Source organism: Xenopus laevis, chromosome 3L (genome assembly GCF_017654675.1).
Source record: "Xenopus laevis strain J_2021 chromosome 3L, Xenopus_laevis_v10.1, whole genome shotgun sequence".
Taxonomy (NCBI): Eukaryota; Metazoa; Chordata; class Amphibia; order Anura; family Pipidae; genus Xenopus; species Xenopus laevis.
The window spans coordinates 105,339,816-105,364,683 of NC_054375.1; the positions used below are offsets into that span (position 1 = coordinate 105,339,816).

Below are 24,868 nucleotides of genomic sequence, written 5' to 3' on the forward strand. Positions count from 1 at the left end.
CTGCAACCAACAGTCTAGATATAAAGCAGTAAATAGATAAGTAAATAGATAGCATCGCACTAATAAATGAGGAATCCTGACGACACAGCCATCTGGTTTTCTTTGGTAAGCATTTCATATTTCAGCCAAAAGACCCTTTTTCATGGTTTTAGCCATCTAGTTCTCTAACATCTCTGCTGCTTGAGGCCTTTGATGTTTACTATCTGGCACTGTATTTTCTTGCTTCTTTCTACTTCTCTCCCCCACCCAGAAAACTATATCATGTTCTTTTTTTACACTGCAGTTTCAAAGGAGGTTTCTTTTAAGAAAATGGAAATTCAGGTAGAGAAATGCATCTATTTAAAGCATGCTTTACGATTACGATTTGAAATGTGAAAACAGCTGTGGCTACACACAAATAAGATCACTAGCTGAATGGAATGCATAGATATCGGCCCATTTACACTGTAGGCAAGGCATGAAGATTGTAAAAACAAGGGCTTTAAAGTTAAAAAAAAATCGATATATTTGCTATTGCCTCACAGACAGCCTTCTAAAGTCATTGTGATGATTTTGGTTGTTGATTTTGACTGTTGAGATGGAAGCTACATAGAAGTTTTCCTCCTTCTGCAGTATAAACTGACAAATTAATTCCCCGGATGTCAATGCAACACCTTAACAGGCTTATATTTATTGGCTGGCTACAAACTGAATCATAAGCAGATTGTCAATGATGGCTATTACGCATGTTGGCCACTAGCCTGCCAAATGGAGCTCTCTGCATATTTATTACCCCTTGGCTTCAAATAAAGTGCCACAATGTTCCCATGTCGTACAGCTTCTTAACTGTGGTTCTAAAAAGTTCTGTATTCTTCCCCTGACGTAAGATAAAAGTAAAAACCGTAATCTGGTTTGGGATCATTATCCAGAAACCTCCAAACTATGGAAAGGCCGTCTCCCATAGACTCCATTTTATCCAAATAATCCAAAATTTTAAAAAGGATTTCCTTTTTCCCTGTAATAATAAAACAGTACCTTGTACATGATCTAATCTAAGATATAATGAATCCTTTTTGGAAGCAGAACCAACCTCTTGGGTTTATTTAATATATACATTATATTTCTAGTTTAAGGTATGAAGATCCATTATCCGGAAATCCCCAGGTCCCGAGCATTCTGTATAATAGGTTCCATACCTGTACTATATTGTGAACAATAACAAAGTACATTATTCTGTATGTACACCCAAAGATACAAGTATCTACATCAGAAACAAGGCCACAGGGAATAACTAAGTTGAATTTGGCTAACATTCAAAGGGGGATAAAACACCACAGGGAACACTTTTAAATCTTACCATTTCTGCTTTAATGTCTAATTTTAGGCAAGATTCCCTTGTTACCACTACCCAACTGCAGATGCAATGTGCCATTTCTTGTGTGAAAATCAAACATTGCACCTTTTCTTGTGCAAAATGACAATTAAAGAAAGGAAGTACTACAGGTGATCGACATGAGGTCCCTGCACCCTAGGACTAAAAACAAAGGCACAGGAACATTTGGTTTGCTTCCTTTTCATTCATAAGCAAATCAGATTCCTAGGGTTCTGTCCTATGTTTAGGTTTGCAAATAGATAATTCAGTCTAGGTATAAGGTTTCAGAACTTCATGTGGACAGTGTGTGTGTGTGTGTGTGTGTGTGTGTGTGTGTGTGTGTGTGTGTGTGTGTGTGTGTGTGTGTGTATATATATACATACATATATATATATATATATATATATATATATACACACACACAGGACAGGAAACAAATGATCTCTACCATAGCAAGTAGTCACTCTGTATAACCTACAATCAGATTTATTATTCGATTTTCTCAGCTGACGTACATGCTTGCTTGTTGCATATCCTGTGTTGTGTACATGGAGCTGCTCCCACTGGCCACCAAAGGAGCAATATTTGGTTCACTTCAATAAAACAAAAGTACTGTCACTCTAGTACGCACCTAAGGAGCCTGGAACTATTAGCATTTATACATTCCAGAATGGCATATCATCATACAGCTAATAGGGCAAATCTTGCTTTTTATGGGGGCCTCTTAGAACCAAATCTACACAGCCACATGGATTCAAGTAATCAATGGTTGTCTATCTGTGCTCACATAAACCGCCATACATTACAACACAGCAATGGCACCTTTTGGAAATAACAAAATATGCACTAGTAGCATTCATATTTTTTTCTAATACAAAAAAAGTACCACTTTGCATGAGATTTGCATTTATTTTTAAAAATAAAAATAAAAAAGACAAAGCTAAATGTGGCTTTTAAAAAAACTTGGTCAAGCTGTTTGGATGCTTTAAATCCACCTGTATGGCTTTACTAAATAAGGTCCAGCCAAGATGCTGTTAATGAGTGGCCAGCACAATAAAAATATAATATACAGCTCTCCCTATCATATAAACAAATAGAATTATGCAGATAAATAAAAATCCTGGTACAGATTTATGCATTTGCACGCACAACTTATGCACAGAACTATTCTTCACTTCAGTTTTGAATTTGCTATTGCAAGGTGGTACTGCCATAATGGTTTACCATAGCTACTGGGTACTGAACATTTGCCAAGCTCATAAAGATTGTACAGTGATGTAGTCATATAGAAACAAGGACATCCCTTGTTTCAGTAGTAAACGTAAGTTGGGAAATCAACCAAACAAAGTAAATTAGAAAGTCTCTTTTGGTTACATCCCAAAATGAGTTACTGTACCATAATGTTTACTTTTTCTTTTCAATTAGAAACACATTAAGGTCACAGTAAACACCTACAATTTACTACAATTATTATGCTCTATATGGTCTGCTATTTAAAACTCTTGTGACAACTATCAGCATTAATGCGAAGAGAGCTTCTAGAATGCTTATAGAAGCTTCTAGAATGGAAAGGAAGGTGTTTGGTCAAAAATACATTGTATCCTTCTCAGAGAAAATTAATTTACACAATAAAGGGGTATTGCCCCAAAGCACAGTGATGCAAAAAACAGAAATAGTCAGCAAGATCCTTTCCCTTCTAAATTCTCTGTTGCTCTCTTGACTTGTTCTTCCTGCAAAAAATTACCCCAAAACGACGGAATTTTGCATGCACACACTGCTGTGCAATGCTTTAAATGACGTAAATCACAGTCCTGAGGCCTCATGCCTAAAAAGGATATTTTACCGTTACAAGGTAGTACAGGTATGGGACCTGTTATCCAGAATGCTCAGGACCTGGGGTTTTCCTGATAACAGATCTTTCTGTAATTTGGATCTTTGTACCTTAAGTCTACTAGAAAATCATGTAAAAATTAAATAAATCAAGTAAGGATTGATTATATCTTAGTTTGGATTAAGTACAAGGTACTGTTTAATTATAACAAAGAAAAAGGAAATCACTTTTTAAAATTTGGATTATTTGGATAAAATTGAGTCTATGGGAGACAGCCTTTCTGTAATTCATAGCTTTCTGGATAAGGGGTTCCCTGATAACGGATCCCATACCTGTGCTACAATTACCCTGTAGTTCAGATATAATAAATGAAATCTACATTTACATTTGTTAAATATGTGTATGTTTCCAGAACCAGAAAAGTTTCTCATATGCTGCCAGAAGTGAACAAATACTTTTAATATTACTGCAGAAAAGATTTTATTTATGTCGTTAACATGAAACTTTAGGAAGGAAGCAAAAAGTGAAGCAGCAGAAAGAAGCAAAACAGGAAACAAAGGGGCAGAATCCCAGCTCATGAGAGTTTATAGCCTAGAGGACAATAATGCTGCTCTTACATTAACATAACAGAAGTGCTGCTTAATTACTTTATCCGTTTCTCAGATCATATTGATACGGCTAAAGTTTTATTCTGGAGAGTGCAACAGACTGCATAACTCTTTGATTAGACAGATACATTATATATAGTTATAAGGGTACTAAGCTCCCCTTTACAAAACAGAGCAGAATGCTCAGAACTTTACTAAATGATATCATTCGAGGGAAATAAAAGCTTCTTTCATACTAGTAAAGCCAATGCAAACAAGTAGTAAAACAACATTGTTTCAGAGTTCATTTTAACCCTCTCATGAAGAATCAAAAAATGAGACTGATTGTAGGCAGGGCTATTTGATCCATCTTTTACAATTTACTATTAATAAAGATATATGTGGCTTATTTGTAATACACCCCACACATTGATTTAATTATCAGTGCAGCAACAATGTATACACACAGGCAACTAGTATTATTTATTTAGCTGCATCTTTACAATCAATGCTGATATTGCACAGATCCACATAAATCTAGGCAGATGTGTTCTCCCCTGTGTAAATTATCTATCATTTGTTTACCAATTGCCCAAACCTATAAACGTCACCTCTGACCTGTAGCAGACAAATGCAATGAATTTCCAGGCCAGGCATCTCTCTAAAGTACCAGCCCCCAGTCCCTTAGAAGCCTGGAAATACTTAATGAGATCAACGTTTTTTTCGTGCTACAGAACCAAGAAAAAAAAAACATGTTCAAAATTTACAATTAACCCAAGTTCTTTGCTTGCAGAGATGTGTAGGTCTAATTTCTATGGAATTCCGCCTGCATTAGAAAATACATGGACAAAACCCTCTTCTGTCTTTCACCAAGTAAATCTAAAAACAGCGCTGGTAAAGCTCTGCTCCTTTAATCCGCAAGCAAACACGTTGCAGAATCAGGGTTGTTTTCATCTAAATCGGCTTACTGAAAATATAAAAAGAAGGGTATTTGTCTGGATTATATTTTACATTTCTGCAGCTCTATGTAGATTCGTTTTTTTTACCACCTAAAAGCAGTGTCTAAAGGTGATCCCATTACTTTCCCAAGGTATGTATGGTGCATTTAAGCCAGAAATAGCTCACTTTGACTGAAGGGTGAAAATGCTGATTTGATTGGAAGCAGATGGAATAACAGTAAAGCCGAGCGGCTGAACCTCAAAGTCTAAACAGGAAACACAACCTTACTGACTACCCTTAATTATTCCCAGAAACATGAAGTTTCAGCAAAGCCAGGCTTTTCTGTGGTTTCTCTCTCCCAGCATTTACAGTATAAATGTTCGTGTACTTACATTTTTTTTGTTTGAAAAAGAAACATTTTTAACATTAAAATAATTCACAAATATTCTGTGTGTAACATTTATCAGCGAATTTATCAAAACAAAATGTTTTCCTTCTACACAGCAATGAATTAAAACATGTTAAGCAAAGCTGTAATAAAAAGTTGAAGCAGTTAATGTAAAATCTATAAGAAGTCACAGAGCAAGGAAAAGAAAGAGCACAGAGCCTGAGCCCTCTGTCGCCTGCAGTTATCGGCACAAGAAAAGCTGTCTCACCGTTTTCCCATTGTAATAGTACATCAAAGAATTGCTGCCCACTCCAGGCACGGGGTATGCACAATACATGTTGATTGTGAAGCCGTTTTAGGCAGTAGCTAAAGTGCACTGCTTCAATCCCAGGAATACATCCACCCGAGGAAAAAGTAATTCCACCAGTAGTGTGCCTACACAATCCACACATGGATCTACTCAAAAGAAACTTATGCAAAACAGGGCTGGACCATCCCACACAGCCAAAGGGGGAGGGAAGGAGCATACAGTAATTCAACCTTGATCACACCCCGATCTGTGCAATGGTAATGCCTCCAGAAAACATCTTTTAACCAAGGGAGAACACTACTCTCCAACATCAAAGCTGAAGGCGGGTTATTTGCTTTTAGAACTACAGGCAAATGCACAGGTTTCAAATGAAATAGAAATGTGTGTGGGTGATGTTAAAAGCCTGTCGTTATTCTTCTGTTTTCTGTTATAGATCAGCTAAAACATGACTTTCACATCACAAAGTGTGCATTAAGACATTTGAATGGAGGTTTGTCCTTTCCTTGCTACTGTAGTTTTAGGGCTAGTCCACACGGGGAGATATTTTCAGGCGACTGTTGAAAAGCGCATCGCCTCGTGTGGTTAGCACAGGCGTTTTTACATAGGCGCCCATACAAAACTGTCGCCTGCGCCGGTCGCGGCGCTTTGTCGCCGCGACCGCAAACGCGTCGCTATCTCCCCGTGTGGAATAGCCCTTAGGGTCAGGGCACACTCAGGCAGATTCAGGGAGATTAGTTGACAGTGACAAATCTCTTTTTCGGCCTCTTTTTCGGGGCGACTAATCTCCCCAAACTGCCTCCCGCCGGCTTTTTCGTTTTCCGAAACTGCCCGAAGTTGCCTCACGAGGAAACTTTAGGTGACTTCGGAAAACGAATTGCTCCGAGTGCCATCCCGCCGGCGATTTTTATTTTAGCCTCTGGGCGACTAATCTCCTCGAACTAGCCGATATGGTCCCAGATCGCAGAAAAAAAGAATCAAACTTGCCCGATCGATATCTGCCCGATTTTCTGCCTGATATTGATCTGGAGGACCCGTCATGAGACAACTAAAGTCTGGCTAATGAAAAGGCATCAATGCCAGTGCAGAGAAGTGTCTAGTTGCCACCTGGATAATAAAATTTACACTTTTCCACATGGTATAAATAGGGGGAAAAAACACAGCTAGAAAATCCTGTAAATTTTGTTCTGATGTGTTCTTAAAGGGGTAGTTACACATTACAGTTAAACATTACTATGTCATAGAAAATCCTATTCTTAGCAACATTTTAATTGGTCTTCTTTTTGAAAAAAAAAAAAGTTTATGTATAATTGGCTGATCTCTCTCCTGACAATTTCTAGCTTGCAATTTCAAAAACTGTTTGCTGGGAAGCAAAACCCTGTTGCTATGCGAGGCTTTCAATTTTAAAATTATTAAAATTGCATGTGCAGCAGTAGCACAATCTATAAGCTACACTGTGAGCACAGTAAAGATGGCCATATACAAGCCTGTTAAAAAAACTGCCAACTCTATTCTGACACTTCCTTAGTGACAGTGAGGCCACCGTAAAGCATTTTATAAAATAAAACATTTCTATTACCATCCTTTATATGTATAGTACTGCCATGTTACACAGCGCTTTACAGAGATTGTTAGATATTTGGTTACCCGGTGGTTACAGTTGCTGCCTGTCAGTCCTGGTGACTATGTTACACCTATGACTAAGCGCCGGAGGGTGCGAAACGCGTAAGGTGGGCCTGGTGGGGTCAGTATGTATCTGAGTTTTAATGCTAATTTAAATAAAATTATATTTTTTTACTGAAAAAAGCCTCGGGACAGTTATCTTTTGATAAAGGAATCTTTTGCATATAATTGCCTGAGAACTGGGGCGAGTCCCTTAGGCTTAACTAAGTTGGAAATCAGATGTGGACTCCCAATTGATGTATTATATGTTGAAGGAAGTTTATGTTCCTCTGTGTGGATTTCCTCAGGGCACTCAGATTTCCTCCCACACTCCAAAATGACATATAGTAACCTTACTTTGAACAATGTATGGGTGAATGTGAAAAGGTCCTTATATTGAAAACTCTACTAGGGAAGGGACTGCTATAATAAACATCTGAAAAGCATATCTAGACTGGAAATCTGTAGATTCTAGCAATTTTTAGGGGGGGCTGCTGTAAGGTGCCATAGACATTCACTTTTGATCTCTTTGGTCTTATTGGTCTGGATCTGCTGAAAAGTACAGTGGAAAAATGTAGAGCTATATAAATAAAAAAAATACATTAATGATAATTAGTCCCTGCCCAATGGAGCTAACAATTTTATGCCACAGTCATTCAAAAATACACTAAGGAAGGGATACCTAAACTTTTTTTTTTTTTTTTACCTTTGAGCCACATACAAATGAATAAATAAAGCCCCTGGGGATGCCAAATACGAGCTGTTATTGGCCATGTGGTAGCCCCTATGTGGACTGGCAGCCTATTGGAGGTTCTGTTTGGCAGTACGCCTGGTATTTATGCAAACAAGACTTGCTTCCAAACCAGAAATTCAAATATGAGCACCTGCTTTGAGGCCACTGGGAACAACACCCAACGGAATGGTGAGCAACATGTTACTTGTGAGCCACTGGTTGGGGATCACTGCTTAATACTCAACCATAGTGTTCAGTACAATGTGTGTAGATCTGTAGATGCTTTGTTTGCTATTCACTATAAGTAATTCCACTCAGCCCTGAATACAAGTTAAGCCTTGCCTTGTAGAGTGTTTTGGTGCCTGATGTAATAGACGATTGATGCCTATTGTCTAAAAAAACATCATCATTCATTATTGCAACACTTTTCAACACATTTTAACAAAAAAAGTAACTTTCCACAAATGAACAAAAGTGGCACAACATGCCCTTACGCATAAATGTGAGCTGAAAGAGACACCTGTAGCTATTATCTTTGTTAAAGACTGTGATGCAACACAAAAAGAATTCCCTGGCAAGAACCAAAACTATTGTTTTTAAAGGGGCAGTATACCTCCAATATGAGTGCAATGAGTAAGCATTGTGCTGAACACACTTTTGTCTATTGTTTTAATCACAAAAAAATCTATGATTTTTGTTATTTCTTGGGCAACCTGGGAAACTGAAGCTAATCTATGCTTGGTCTTTGGGAAGTAGATTATTAGATTAGTATTATACAACCCCTTCCCATTATCCATTCTTTTGACTGCTTTATTATCAGGAGTCCATTAGGGCAGGAGGATTATCTGTATACTGGATCCAGGATATTTAGGGGGGGGGGGAAGAGATCAAAACGATTATGCATTGGGTTTTTACAGAATTTTTACAGACAAAACGTGCAAGTGAAATAGGATTGAAAGTTCCTTTTGGCATCGATGTGAATGATTGTTCACATTCTGTAAAGCAAAGCAGAATATTCCTGTGCTTTATAAATAAAGAGCAATAATAAGGAGTGCTGATCTCACTATAAACACTCGACTTTTCATTTTGAAAATATTCTCTGGTCATTTTTTGCATTTTCAGCAAACCAATATCTCATCTGCCAGACCACTTAAAATATGTCTGTAAGTCAGATGAAATAGCTCATACACACAGTAATCCTAAATTAATGTCTCATTTAGTGCAGCTTTGACGATTTAAAAGTCTAGCAAAATGCGGCCTTTGGTGCTGATAATTATATGCAGCTCTGTACAGACACCTAATCCCTGTATTAAAGTCTAATTATGGTAGTTAAAGACTTGGGATATAAAGGACTAGTATAAGGTCACAAGTAGTGCAGACTGGATTGGATTTGAACGCAGTTTAAAGCATTCAAATATTAGCGGCAACAAATTAGGTTAAGGCTACTCCTAGTCTAGAAATGTAAAAGTCTGAATTTCTTGTAAGGCACATTGTATCCTAGGATATGTATTTATTTTAGAATTTGAGATGACAGAACTGTATGTTTGTAAAAACAATGTATCCATTTTTTTAAATGGCAAAAATTGTACACATGTATACTAGATGGCCAAAAGTATCTGAAAACTCACTGCTGTGTTCTAAACTGACTCCGTAACTAATGCCACCACAATAATTATTTATGGGGTTTTTAATGGTGATCAAAGGCAAACAAACCTAACAATTCTAAGCTGCATTCTTGCAGAGGCAACAGTTTGGGATGATATTTTTCTATTTTAGCACAAAATGCTTAATATAACACCCCCATGCAAAGAGGGAGGTCTGTACAGAATAGGCTAGCTAAGGTGGGAATGGAACGTCTACAATGGGCTACACAGTAAGTCTGTGAGCTAGGACTGAACCCAAACATCCGTGCCCAACCCCTTGAATAAAAACAACAGTAAGCCTTAAGGTGGCCATAGACATAACAATTACGATCTTTCTTGGAAAAGATCTTTCCAAGAAAGATTGTTCTTTCAATACAGATATGTAGAGCTGAATCCTCAGATATGCAGGTAGATATACAGGTAGAAACAACAGAATTCTACCTGTATCTGACGTTTCAGCACTAACAATGGCCGATGTTTGGGTGCCTTCAAAGGCTTTTTTTCCACCATACACGCATCGAATATTGTATGAAAATTTGTTTTGTATGATATTATCTGTGTATCTATGGCCACCTTTACACTATGAATGCTTCTGCAATATAAATAATCCAATTTACTTAGATTGTAAGATCCAAGAGGCAGGAACCTCCTTTCTACGGTCTCATATAATACATCTCTGTGTATTTAGATTTATCTATTGTATTTATTATTATACATGTGCTCTGTGTGTACTTTTGAACATTGTAAGATTACATCACTGCATAACCTTGTAGCCCTTTATAAATAAAGTGATACATACATATAATACATTCTTATGTGAAAGACTCTAAGCTGGAAATCAGGTGACCTCTTGCGCTGACCTGATAAAGTCAGTCAAATGAAAACTAGGTTGACTTTTTAAACTTAATTCAGACTATGTCATCAGCAAAGAAGAAATGAACTGACCTGAACTCCTTAACCTGTTTCCATTCACAACCATGCAGTGTGCTGTTAAACAAACTGTCTTTCGTTTAGCACAAACAGATTACATGGTCTGACGCACAGGGAACTATTGTCTAATTACAGATGGAAAAGTATTTGTTAACTCCATTACTTCCATTAGTAAACTAGACTTATCATCTAGCAAAATGGCAAGGTATGAAAAGGAAATGCAAACACTCAGAAGCATTCAGCAGATATCCATCACATTTATCCATCAGAAATAAGGAGAGTTAAATCCTTCTAAAGCATCCATACTCCTCTTATTGTAAACTGCAGTCTGCAAAGGCTAGTGACCAGTATTTCTCACTCATTATTTGGTTCTGATTTAATGGGATCTGAGCTAAACAAACAGGTAAGCATGTCAAACACTGACACAAGCCTGCATAGAGATGCACCTGTCTGGACATTGTTATTTCTTTATCTTTGTTTGGCAGTTCTCAAATATTTTGGTGGTTATTTATTAAGGATTGAGTTGTGTTTTTTCATGAAAATTCAAGTTTTCAAGTTGATTTTTTAGTCAAAATTCACATTGATATCCAGACCCTGAAAATACACCATCTAAAACCTGTCAAGGTCATGTAGAAGTCAATGGCAGAGTTTCCTTGAACCATTTGAAGATAACAGCCTGCATGCTCAGGGTTTTTTGGGAGGCTTCTGCCTGAAAACACGATCAATTTAACCAATTGTAGTCTTTTTCCATTAAAGATTAAAGTTTTCAGTTAATCCTGAACTCGTTAATGCAAGTTTTTTTCCATTCGAGTCTTTCTTTAATTATAAACCATTCAAGTATGTTAGTTCATTTGTGGTATATAAAACTCTAAAATTCGATCTTTGATAAATAACCCCCTATATGTCTACTTACATCCTCAGATCCCATAAAGTGCAAAAACAATGCAGCAGTCCAAGATACAATACACTAACTGCAGCATGAAACATTGCTTGATGAACGTAAAAAAATAAGGTTTAGCAAGACTTTATTCAGAAACCAGTATAGAAGTAAACATTACAGGATATTGTGCACATTGTAATATTTAATGCCATTTAAAGAGTTCAATGTTTAAAATGTATTTTAGTATGGGATTTGACTAAACAATTAACTACTGGTAATTAGCATTATCACTAAAAGAAGTAAAGTGCCAAACATAGGTTCAAGTGCACAAGAAATCACAAACCTCTAAATCATTCATATGCAAAAATGAGGCCTGGTACAGATTTCCAGTTGCATAGAACAAAAAAAAAAAAAAAAAAGCACAAGACTGTTTATATACCATAGGACCACAAGGACTGCAACATTGTCTGTATGAAAATTCTGACGACTGGCCATAAACATCTAAATGGTCCAACCATATGACTGAAATCTACTAAACTGCCCAATCAAGAAGTGCATGTATGGCTAGCTTTAGCTTTGTGAAACAAGACAGACTATCCATCGGGTGTTTGTTGTGAAGTTAAAAAAAGATCCTTACAAGATGTGTTCTCTAGTGATCATGCAATCTACTGCTCAAATGTAGGACAGGCAGGTCACACACACTTTAAATCTCAGAGAATAAATCTCAGAAGAATATCATTGCTACTGGATAAGTGCTAAAATTACACAGTACTTGAGTAACAATTTGCCTCTAGTGTTTCATGGATTGAGTGAATTGAATGCGATTGAGACAGTTTTTGAGCAATTGAATGGCTCACAGCTTTTCAGATATTACTCTCTTTGACCAAAGATGGGTTCTTTAAAAAAGACACTGCAAAAGTGAAGAACCATGCTGCTCAAGGGCTAAATTTGTATATCCAAATTTGCCGATCTGTCAAACCACCAGCGACCAATAAGAGTTTGCTATAGTGACAAGAATCATTTTATTAAGGGGCCCCTCTGACTGAAAAGAATTAACTCTAAGCAACTGTCCAACATGAAATCATTATGCCTTTTCATTGGTTTTAAAAATTATTTGTTAATGTAATTGTCATTGAAGGCAGGTCTGCTTGTTTTTATTTTGTATTTGTTTTACTTACTCCAGTTACATTGTTCAACAGTTAGACCCAGAGAAAGGGATAATAGAATGGGACTATACTTTGGACTATAATTACCAGGGAAGCTGTCTAATGAAATTATACTGGAAAGTTGCTTAGAACTATATATATTTCATTCATTATGCAAAAAAATAAAACCAATTTTTTGAATTAACAACCCCCTTAAAAGCAACCTACTGGTCATGCTGTTAAAACAGTGCAGTTGTTTTCTTAGTCTTGTTATGAAAAAAAGACATTTAAAATAATTTTTTGATGGATTAAAAATAATTACATCAGGACAAAAATTATAATAAAGTAATTTAACTAATGTTTTCATTCTTGCAAATAAATGAGAAATCTGACAATACAGATATAAAATGGGTTATTCTATAGGGACAGAAAATTAAAACATTATTGTGCTCATTTCACTACACAATCAGCTAGGGATAAGATCCTGACAGTTTTATTAGCGTATTAAAACTTGCAAATTAAATGCCATTATGATCCATTCCAACGACGTGAACTTGCATACAAAATTATATTTCACCTTTGTCTGACCAGGAAGCAGATGGACTGACAATATGTTTATTTTTAGGCTACACAATTATACTTGTAAGCAGACAGATGAGTGGGGGGTTTCCATTTCTGGCCAACAAAAAATAAAAACAAAAAAAAAAAATGAAACAATCTGTATCAGTAACAACAATAAATTCGCTGCAATATCAGTTCTAGAAAGGAAGAATTCTGCTAATGAACAGAGAACGCCAGGTAGGTCTCCAAATGTACTAAACAATTAAAAGTACAGCAGAAAAAGTATTTCTTACTCAAGTTAAATGCCTGCTATGCTACTGGGAAGCTTAAACCTAATAAACCTTGTGTTTCTATACAAAATGTACTTTGTTGTCTCATATAAGGCAGCAGGAACGATTTAGCCCGACATCATATACACTGTACTGTATTTCAGCTGAGATGCAATTTTCTAAATTAACCTGCAGAGGGCCCTAGAATCAAAATCCTAGATGTAGCTGACTGGTGGCAGCAACTCGTCTCACTTTATTTGAAATATTCAGCTGCAGATACTAAGAGAATGACAGCTGCCAAAGCACTAAAAAGTGGAAATCTTCTGCGAATAAAACAGTATGGAAACAGTTTGTTTATTCAATAAAATACATTTCTACATATACGCTTTATTTATCAAGATGATTACAAATATAATAAACCTACAGAAGAACCCCTATTTTACAATTTTCAGGGAGCCAGGAAAAAATGGTGCACAATCCAAGAAAATGTAAATTCGGGGAAACGTAATATGCATTATATATTGGATATAGTGGTGGGACCACAAAATTTTTTTTACAATGAGGTGAAAAACTCACCTCAGGCGGCAGCCCCAAACGAGTTACCAGGTAACTTTAAGAGCCAAAGTTCTGATTTTTAAAATGGAAACTGGGCTCTTTTAGTGCAACAGAGCGCAATTGTGCTCTCTGCACTACCGATGCTGCAGGAGACTCCTGCGCTAGAAACGCTCCTGGTAAAATGTTTAAAATCATTTAAAAATTAAGGCGGTTATTTATTAAATGTCAAATTTTTCTGTTCGGATTTTTTTTTGTGCAAAAAACTTGAATTTTTGGAGATTTTGGAAATGCCCAAATGAGAAATCCGCCATCTCAGACCTATTGAGATACTGTATAAGTCAATATTTCAATTTTCATTTAGCGTGCTCTGCACTGGGTTTAACTTTAAAAAAATTTGCTTTTCGGGGAAAAAGTCCAAAAAATTTAAGCAATTGCGGCTCTCCATACGATTTTATAGAGTTTTTCTGCGAGCTGATTAATTTGGGTTTTTTATTTATAAATAAGGTCAAATCGAGCATGGGAATTTGATTGTGGTTTTTTTAATAAAATATGAGATAAATTTGGATTTTAGTAAACAACCCCCTAAATAAACCAACTGTTTTGCCCCCAATAAGGAATAATTATATCTTAGTTGGGATCAAGTACAAGATACTGTTTTGTTAACAGGAAATCATTTTTACAAATTAGAATTATTTGCATAACATGGACCCTGTAATAGCTGGCCTTATTGCAATTCGAGGCTTTCTGGATAACTGGTTTCCAGGTAAGGTATCCCATATCTGTACTTAAAAATAAATGACCCAAATAAAAATCCACTGAGAAAAAACAAACAATTCAAAGGGTCAGAAGTTATTTGGTTCAAGCATCTTATTGATACTAATTTGCCATAAAATAAAAGGGAATAGAAGTACTATCACTCTCCAGAGGGCTTTTTTTGATCCCAACACTTTCATACACTATTTTTTCCATTGAAAAATGTTAGTATGAGTTTATTTGGCCTTCTCCCCGCACTTTCTCTTTACCAGATGAGAGGCACGCAAGTCTACCAAATTTTTGAATCAACAATATAAAAGGCTGGTGTTATACCTACACCCTTAACTGGAATAGCACCAGGCCTGGGTTCCATGACTAGTATTGGAATGCTGTGGGAGAGCAAGGATTTTTTTCCAGTATCCAGTAGTCTAGTACATTGATGAAATCCTAAAGAACGGATGTAAATCCTTAATTTGGATCACTGCTAGTTAAAAACCCTTTATGCTCTGTCTGCTACTGCCTAAGTGTGTCTAAATCAATAATGCCTCCAAATATGGGCTCTCTATACACAACTGTGCGTTTTTTTCTATTTCTCTTTTTATACTTGCTCATGCCTTCAAGAGAAAGAATAAATAGCTTAAATAAATGCTAAAGAGAAAATATGATGTTTCCCTTTCTATTATGGCTGCTTTTACCTGTGCAGGCCTGCTAAATATTAATGTGTCATTTTCATGTATTTCTCAGACAGTGGTATCATCATAAATTAAATGGAAAATGTGCTGTTACATGGTATGTCGTTTTGCCATTTCCAATATATTTTTTGTTAATCTAACAGAAATCATCTGTTTCAGTGTGCAGCATCCCCTGAATTAGACACAACTGTTAAAATGTAAATTGCTTAACTATTTTTAGATGCCAGGAGGGGGAAAAATATTCCTGGCCTCAGGAAAAATGATTTGAAGCATTGTGTTGATTTTGTTTATCAAGCAGCTATTCAGCCTCTAGTGGGGCCGGGTGCTTATGCAAGCAAAAGCTTTTAAGAGTGCCTGCAGCTGTAGTCCTGGCTTCCAGGTAGACTGCAGGTTCACAGCACAGCTGCCCTGGGCGGCATAAACCATTTTAGCTCCATCTGGAAGTAAGCTGGGAAATTGATTTCAAACCACCACATTTTCTCTTACGGAATCATGAAGTGCACACATACACACACATTGCAAGTTCAACGCCAGTCCTGTTTTCTTATAGCAGTACAGATGAGACTGGATGCTCTATTCAGAGTTATGACTCATGAGATTGCACCTGCGCCCATGTGTTAAGTACTGCCAAATAAAAGGCCTGCATCCATTTACACAACAAAGAGACGTACCCCGCAAGGCAGCAAAGCTCTCCATCTCCCTCCTGTCTCATTTGTTCTTAGCTGGAGAAATAGAGGGGGAAAAGCCTAACTTCCTCCGGCGCACAGGGATTTTCGGTTCACGTGGATTTTTAAATACGGATTCATTTACAAACAATTTATGTGCTTTAAAGAATAAAGCATTTTTAATACTACAAAACACCCTTATAGCAATAGATTATCACAGCCATTAATGATTTTTTTTTTTGCCTACAAAACCCTTCCAACCTTTTTCATCAAAGCCCTTTATTCTCTAAGGATATATTTTCGAGCAAAGAGGGATCAACAAACTAGTTGCTTGAAAGCTTTCCTGATGCTAGGCTGAAGTTAGGAAAGGCTTAATGAAAGCTTTAAAATCCACCAGGGTTTCACACTGAACATCTGACTTGGTGATTTATGCATATTAATAACCTGAGTTCTACTGAGGCAAGCTGAGCTGTACGTGTCCTTCGAATCTTAATGTCCCAAGCTCCACTGGGATTATTACAAATGTAAATTCGGAATATTCTCTGCTATTAATCTCTGTCTGTCCTCCTGCTCGGCAACATAATGACTAATTAAACATCAAAAGACCTGTACAGGAGATCTTCTTTGACAGCTCCTGGCCCTTCTTTCCTCCCATGAGAGGAATTCAAATGACAGGAACAAGGGGGTAAAAGCATGTGACGGTGCTGCAAATCATAGCAAGGAGTCGGAAAAACGAAACATCAAACATGACTTTAAACCTAATGAAGCACTACCATTGATCAAGTCATCCAGTTTATGGTCACTGTAGAAAACCTGTTAGAATAACGATCTTTATGAACTGTATACGCGGTCCTACGAGTCCAATTTATTTCCCATAATAATTTGAACAATGTAGTACTTACAGAAGAAGGCAAGCCAGGGGGGACCTTTCTTATTTTCTTTGTTTGTACAGGATCTGCACATACAAAAGAAAAAAAAAATGACATGAGCTATATTTTTAGGATATATTTTTAATCAGTTTTGCTGCTCAGTCAAACAAATACAGGTTTTATACAAGCGGAATAAAATGACCTGACTGTAAATGTAGCAGTGACTCCATTAGTTAGATACTTATTAATCACCCTTATTAGTAAACGTTAAAATTAATGGAAAAAAACAACTACAAAAATGTAAAATTTAATACCCAAACCAAACAAAATTATATATTTAATTATATCTAAATAAGGCAGAGAAATTCTGGGGTTCTTCAATCAGAAAATAAGTAAGTGTGGTGCCCCATATTTTCTCTTCTATGGGAGATGGCACATGGGGAGTTTTCATACATTTTTCCCCCCATGCTTTACACAGCCCAAGACACAGTTTTAAAACTCCCAATAATGCCCACTCTTCCCCATAATGAGGGTCGATTTAAAGCAACTTGACTGTCACCTCAAAATGCACAGTGCCTCATTTATACTCCATATGTTTGGGCAGCTAAGAAGTGGGGAGAAATCTGAAATCTCCCCATGTGAAATGCCCTAAAACTATACAAATTGGCTCATAAGGAATAGAAAGGTCTGTTCCATGTTTAGGTATACCAATAGTAAGACAATGTTACACTATATATAGTACCACTTTTAATAACACATTCCATTCCAATAGTAAGATGTCAGGACAAATAGAAACGAAACCAAGAAATAAAATATTTTTTATGCAAAATTAAATCTCAGGACACTTTGCAATTGATCAGCGACTATACAATGTGGACAAGTTATAAAGAAAAAAGTCAAACAAAAACATCTTTCACCTTTACACTTAAGCTGGTTATATAAAATGCTTTTTAAAGACCCGACTAATATGAATGACGTGTATTATCTCTAAAGCTTTTTTCCAATCAAGGTCACTGATTTAATCTCTGGTAACATTTTAACAAGTATCCATGCTTTTCTGTTGATACAATACAGGGAAAATCCTTAACCCAAAAAATATGGAACATGGACCAGTTAAAAAAAAATATATAACATGAACTTTAGTTTCTTTATTTGAATAGAAAATTATATCAAGCAGATCATCATATAAAACTTGTTTCCACTTATATCTAAAGTAACCATACTATACTTAATGGATATGACATACCTGCGGTGTGTTTCCCATACTATTTTTTTTTAGTTTTTAATCTAGAATCATCTAGGCTGTATTAAAGAAACAGAAGCTAATTTTCAGACAACCAGTCCAACTACTTATACAGTACCAATATTAGCCTGCGTGTGGCTTTGAGATATGACTGATACATATTATCAGGATGATAAATTACTAAATTGGCACACACAGCATTTTATAAATAATAATGAAAATGCTAAATTTAAGGAATATCTGCATCCTACTATGTAACTACTCGGCTACAAAGATTATAAATACTAATTATGGTCTTTATAATCTTAACCAAAACACTATTATGTAACAGCTCAGCAAATTACATACTCAATTCTATAGACTATAGAGACTGTTTGTAAAGCTATGTAAAATAATTTACTCTTATGTAATGTAATTAATGGTATAAAACTAATGGTATTTTTATAAAGTTATGTTTTTTTCCTTTTAAAGCGATTTTACACCCTACATGAAATCATTCATTATATGATTAATCACAAAATTTAGGGTGTTTCTTTTTAATTCATGATGGAATGTTTAAACCATTATCTTACAGCCTCATGCCTGACTTAACCCATTCAAGTCAGGAGGAAAGATTCAGTTTCCAAGAAGACTCCTTCATAAGAACTAGAGGGAAATGGTTTGAGGAAAAGCCTTTTTAACATTGTTTTTTACCAGCAGCCATTGCTTTTGCAGTTTTTATACTTTTTTTAAACACAGCTCTACAAATAGGTCCCTATCTGTGTCTGCCTCTTTATTGTGCGTTTTGCTACTGCTCCATGAATATCAATTTTTCTATATATATGTAAAACTAATTTTCTAAAACTATTGTAGTTTAATTTCCTTTAACATACAAGCAACAATATGTTAAGTTTTTTCAATAGAACAAGAATCGGCGAGCACTCCACGTCCACTCAATGTTAAAACGAAGAACCTTTATTTCAACATGTCAACAGCAACACATTGTCCTGGCGCGTTTCGTATCCATGATACGTAGTCATAGGCCATACCTATGACTACGTATTGTGGATAAAAAACGTCAGGACGATGTTTTGCTTTTAACATGTTGAAATAAAGGTTCTTCGTTTTAACATTGAGTGGACGTGGAGTGCTAGCCGATTCTTCTTCTATTGCAGTCTCACCTAAGCTACGGGTTCGGGGCGATGCACCCGGGCCATTTTCTTCATTGGGTGAGTGGAATTTTCCCCAAATTATCCTTATAATCGCTGTTTCAAGTGTTTGCTGATCCAAATGCGGAACCTGGGGTTTATACACCTGGGTCATTGTTTTTTCTGGGTGAGCGTTTATGTTGGTCCGCTTTAAGGTTAAACCACTCATTTGTGGATTCACTTTAGTGAAAGTCCTATTTCTATATGGGGTTAACTCCTAGCGGTCAACTACATATAAAATTTCGGACCGAACTGAGCATTCCCCTTGTTTTCTGAAGTTTTTTCAAGGCGCATTCTTTTTTCTTCCAAAATGACTACTTTTTGGTATATTATTTTATAATACTGACTGGAATGTAACACAATACACATCAATTACAGTAGCAAGAAATAATCTAATGCCATTATGAGATAAAGGATACAAGTACGAATTAAAACTGGAGGCATTCCCAGCATCCCTCTCCCTCTTCATTCTCATATGATCCATTATTAATTGCCCTCTTTTTTCTTTCAATCACACCTTTCCAAACATATTCTCTACAAAACTGTAAATTTATTTTGCCTGTTACTCTACAACAGTATTTACTGAGTAAATGGGTATCACTAAGAAACAGCAGAGAACTGTAACTCATTTTATTTTCATTTTATGTACAGGCCCAAAGTGCCCCAGATCGAAGTGTATAAAGGCTGCATGCAAATATCGCTCGAATGATTAGGCTGCAAACTCTGGTAAAAAATGCCTGTGTACAAAGCCTAAAGGAGCAGGATTTTGGATCTTAAAATATTTAGTATTTAGGAATGCTTTTTCAGATACCCATCTCCAAGGCAAGATTGCCAGTGGTTTTTTTTTTACCATGGGGCAGCACTTGTATGGACTAGGGATGCACAGAATCCACGATTCGGTTCGGGATTCGGGCAGGATTCGCAGAGTTTCGAAAATGGACAGCACCGTTTTCATAAGTAAAAAAGCCTTTATTGTAACTTGGCTACCACCAAAAGATACAGTTACGTTTCAAGCCACATCCTGGCACTTTATCCAACTAGTCGGGCAGGATTTGGTCAAATCTTTCTGCCTGGCCGAACTGAATCAGAATCGTAGTTTGCATATGCAAATTAGGGGTGAGGAGGGAAATCGCATGACTTTTTGTCACAAAACAAGGTATTAAAAACCAGTTTCCCCCTTCACACCCTAATTTGCATATCCAAAATAGTTGATTCGGTGCATCCCTAGTATGGACCATTCTGGGCCTCACATAGTGAAGGTTATTTATAAACACTGGGAAAATTTGCACCTGAGCAGTAACCCATGGCAACCATTTGACCAATGTTGATAAATGAACCCCAACATGTCAAAATTTGTATTATAATTTTTTTCCGGCTACTTTTTTTGGGGCAGCTGGACAAAAAATATCACAAACAGCAAAATATGTACTGTATACTTAGTTTTTAGTCTCAATGCCCAGTTTCCTATTCTAAAATAGGGAAAATAATGCACTGAAACAAATGATGTAGTTTCCTAAAATAACAGACACAACTAACCAAGTGCAGGCGTGTCCTGTAAAGGTCTCCGACGTGAACTGGACCCCGAGAAAGGAAAGTACGGGCTACCAGGTTTTCCTGAGGATGGAAGTTGCCCAGAGCTCCCAAGGCCAATATCTGCTCGGATGAGGCCAGGCTGTAAACACAAAATTAACATTATGTTAAGAAGTAATTAACATACAAAATAATAAAGAGTGAAATATTTGAAAAAAAAAAAAAGTATTTTCATACATTTTTCACTTTAGATATTGGTAAGATACTTTGTTTTGTTTTTCATCACAAATAATAGAAAGGTTGAGGACCATACCATAAAGTTACCTATAAATAACTAAAGAATACTAATTTGTGTGAACCTCTTCATCAGGTTGAGATATGGATTAGAGAGGTGCTTATTTATTATAAGTGTTCAATTTTACCCCTATGCAGTAAGCCACTATAAGAAAATAGTTAGCACCAAAATAATACAAGAAGAATGACAACAAGAAATATCTGTGTTGCTATGGCTCATGGCAACTGTAAAAAATATTTATTGTATTCATCAAGTAATATATGCAATAAGGTTATCATAGTAAGTTCAAGATCACCATACTAAAATTCTACCAAAAGCATTTAAACAGAGGACTCAGTAAATCTGTATAGCAATAAATTAGTATTTATACTGATATGTTTGTGTATTTTATGGAAAGGATTAGACATATCAACTAAAACATTTGATATTTAATATCTTTTTTTCAATAATCTTTATTGAAATTTCAACATTTGTTAGTTGACACGTGAGCATAGTTACATATTTAATATTATTTTGTATCTATATATTGCCCTGTAATGTACAAAAAAAAATACTTTGCCTGTGGCAAATGCTACTTGCTGTATGTCAAATGCGGCCCTATTAGAGCCTGTTTTGTATCTATGAAGAGATTATTTCATATTGGGTTATGGCACACAAGCTATTTTGTCTCTATACAATCAGATATTGAATGAGCATACACAGAGACAAATCCCCTTATAACAAATATTTCAGAGACAGTAGGAATAAGATGTAAAATCGCCCACACAAGTGTCTCTTCAGCACACTCCTCCTCACATTTTAGTGTTACATTCCCTCTGAAAACCCCTCTTCCTGTTTATCAGACCCCATCGTGAGTGTGTGCCTTTGACATTCATGGGGCAACCCCTGTGTTACCAATGACATGGTTAGAGGTAGCTTTGAACAATGTAACATGCAAATTAAAGTTTTACAAGGCAACTTATATCTGCAAAGAGAATGTGACTTTTTTTAATAACAGGATGTTGACACAGGGAGTATAAGTATACATACATCACATTATTATTAAACACTTATCTGTGCAAGACCAGAAAGCGAATTTGTGTTAAAAAGGATAATGTGAAAAAATATAGTGCTTTTCCTGCTTGGATGGATCAGTACGTGTTAAAGCATTCAACAGTGCAGTTATCTTACAAAGTTGAGGAGTGTATCTATCAAGCTAAAAAAAAATAGTTTTTCGTTCACTTCGTTAGGTGAAATCTTTTGACAAATAACTTACCATAAATATAATCAAAGGACAACTATTAGTAAATAGAACTGTGGAGCTGACTTTTGTTTTAAATAGTCTGCTCACCATTCAATAAATTAGGCCCCAATGAGTACACAGCAGTACTTGGTATAGAACATCACCTATACATATATATATATATATATATATATATATATATATATATATATATATACACACATATACACATATACATATACATATATATATATATGTACATACATACACTAACTGTATGACAAGTTATAAAATGAACTTCAAAATCGCGTTCACCGATGCAAGCTTGTTTATACAGTAAACTCAGGGAGAGTAGAGAAAGAAAATATTTATCACCCTATTGGGAATCGGTATGACAAATGTACCTAACTTTACTGTTGCTCCTGTACCATAGTAGCTGTACAGATGTTTGTACATTTAACAATTTATTTCCAAGTTCCCCAGAACATTTTTTTCTACCTGCAAACAACACACTGAAGTTTTGAGTCAATGACAGATATCCCTTGCTCTAACTGTAGATTCCAGCAGGAGTCAACAAATTGCAATGCACTAATGACACACACCACGGTTGGGTTGTTTACAGTGGGGGGGGGATGTTAGGTTGAAGAAACACAATAATAACCCAATTACATCTCAGAAACTATAAAAAATAATTATTATTTTATAGTGGATATTATAGAGGAGACTGTTCCCCTTAAATAGAGAAAACCCCAGTAATATAAATAAAAATTGCTCAAATAGATGAGTACACTGCTGTATATAAACACTTTGGCTGTCTTTTGATATGCCAAAATCAATGTCACTGATCCCTTGTATTGATTTACCTGTCAATTTTCTGACAGCCAAGCTACATTATTGAACAACAATGATCCTGTCCTGAGGGCCTCTACAAAAAAAATGTACTGTACAAAGGCCTTATTTCCAGTGGGTTTTCAATATGATTCAACATTTTTTTTGAAGAATATTTTGCTCATCAGTGTGTGTTAGTCACAGTCTCCCTCCTCATTTTTTTCCTCTTTTAATTGAAGTCCCACCTGCCACACACATCTAATTATTGAAGATAAGTCATTGTTTTCATACATAAGAGCAGTACACATAGGGCACTTCAGTAGGCTGAAAATAGCTAAAAATAGAGTGAAAGAGCCCTACCTTACAATACATCCCTATTGTACCCAACAAATACACTTAAAACATATAGGTGGTTATTCATTAAAGGTCGAATAGATTTTTACCTGAAAAAAATCTTGTTTTCGAGGGTCTTTTGCCGTCAAAACTCAAATTTTTGGGTTGAAAAAAAAACCTATTTTTGTGTTTTTTTTTAAATAAAAACTTGAGCTTTATTATACCCTGAAGCTGGAAATACCTCGAATCCAAAAATACTTCAGCTAAAACCTGTCGAGGTAATGTAGAAGTCAATGGCAGAAGTACCTTCAACCATTTGAAGATGTTTGTAGCCTTCATGATGTTCGGGTTTGTTTCAAAGGGTTTCACTCGAAAACTCAATTAATTTGAGTTTTTTTTCTGCCGGAAACTCAATTAATTTCAGTTTGTGGGGTTTCCCATCTGACTATACTGATTAAAGTTTTTTACATTCTAGTTTTTTCATAAATTAAAGTTGTGAGTTCATTCAAGGTATAAAAAACCCTCTAAACTCAACCTTTGATAAATCACCCCCTTAATTTGGATTTATATAAATAAGTTACAGCTTTTAGAAAGCACAACAGTGCTCCTGAAATGGCTTTTGGCAGGCAGTTCATGTAAAGGATTGCCCTAAATTCCACTTTAATTTTGTTATTACGTGACCATTGCTACATGCCATAATATGTGGTCTTTATGTTGCAAAAGGGATGTCTGCTACAGTCTCAGCACTAGTCAGTTTAGAGTTAGGATTCCCGGGCTGCCATTAACACCTCTGGCACAAGCAATGCTACAACCCTTGGTGTTTGAAGGAAGGGTATTCTTGCATTTTAATGTAAATCACTTATTGCAATTTTGTAAGTTGGCAATTATGAACATGTTGCTTAAATGTTCCTATACTAAGGATCTCATTAGATAGTGATGTGAAATACAGTTGTTACAATTTCAAGAACAAAGAAGTCTTGAATGAGTAATCAATAGCAACTGACAGAGGAGAGACATTAATTATGATCCTCTCTAGTGTTTTGTCTCAGACATGGTTTCATTAAATGCTTTGTGCTAACCTGTAAGCATTCAAGTCATCCTTCGTGCATCTGATCACATATTCATTCCTTTATGTCTCAATACAAAAAAACAGTGCCTCTATCATCTACTTTCATCTGGATAGTTAAACTGCGCTCATCAGTAATAAATCACTTACTTTTTATATATGTATTTTATGCTTGGTAAAGGGTTGACATTTTAATTACTATCTCTTCATAAAGTATCCAGCATGCTTAAAAAGATAATGACAGTCATCTATCAGTTGCATTCTGTCAATGTAATCAGACCAATATTGCATGTGAGGCTGCTACCTAGGGTAAGGAGCTATAAAACTGCTGCACACAATACACAGATGCATAGTACCAGACACAGCAACAAAACATGTTTTAAACATAGCAGTTACATCTCAGC

General features: G+C 36.0%; 1 protein-coding gene across 10 annotated transcripts in view; it reads right to left on the bottom strand.

The window, feature by feature from the left end:
- tcf12.L (transcription factor 12 (HTF4, helix-loop-helix transcription factors 4) L homeolog) overlaps positions 1–24,868 on the bottom strand; it is a 133,941-nt gene that overhangs the window by 32,720 nt on the left and 76,353 nt on the right. For 7 of the 10 annotated variants that reach the window (XM_041586765.1, XM_018253035.2, XM_018253037.2 and 4 more), the window contains 2 exons: positions 20,727–20,862; positions 16,794–16,846 (listed from right to left, as the gene is read on the bottom strand). In XM_041586765.1, the coding sequence (XP_041442699.1) occupies positions 16,794–16,846; positions 20,727–20,862 (189 nt within the window). Of the gene's footprint in view, positions 1–5,364; positions 5,556–16,793; positions 16,847–20,726; positions 20,863–24,868 lie in introns of those variants that run through there. The other 3 variants (XM_041586767.1, XM_018253039.2, XM_018253041.2) reach the window with 3 other exon arrangements.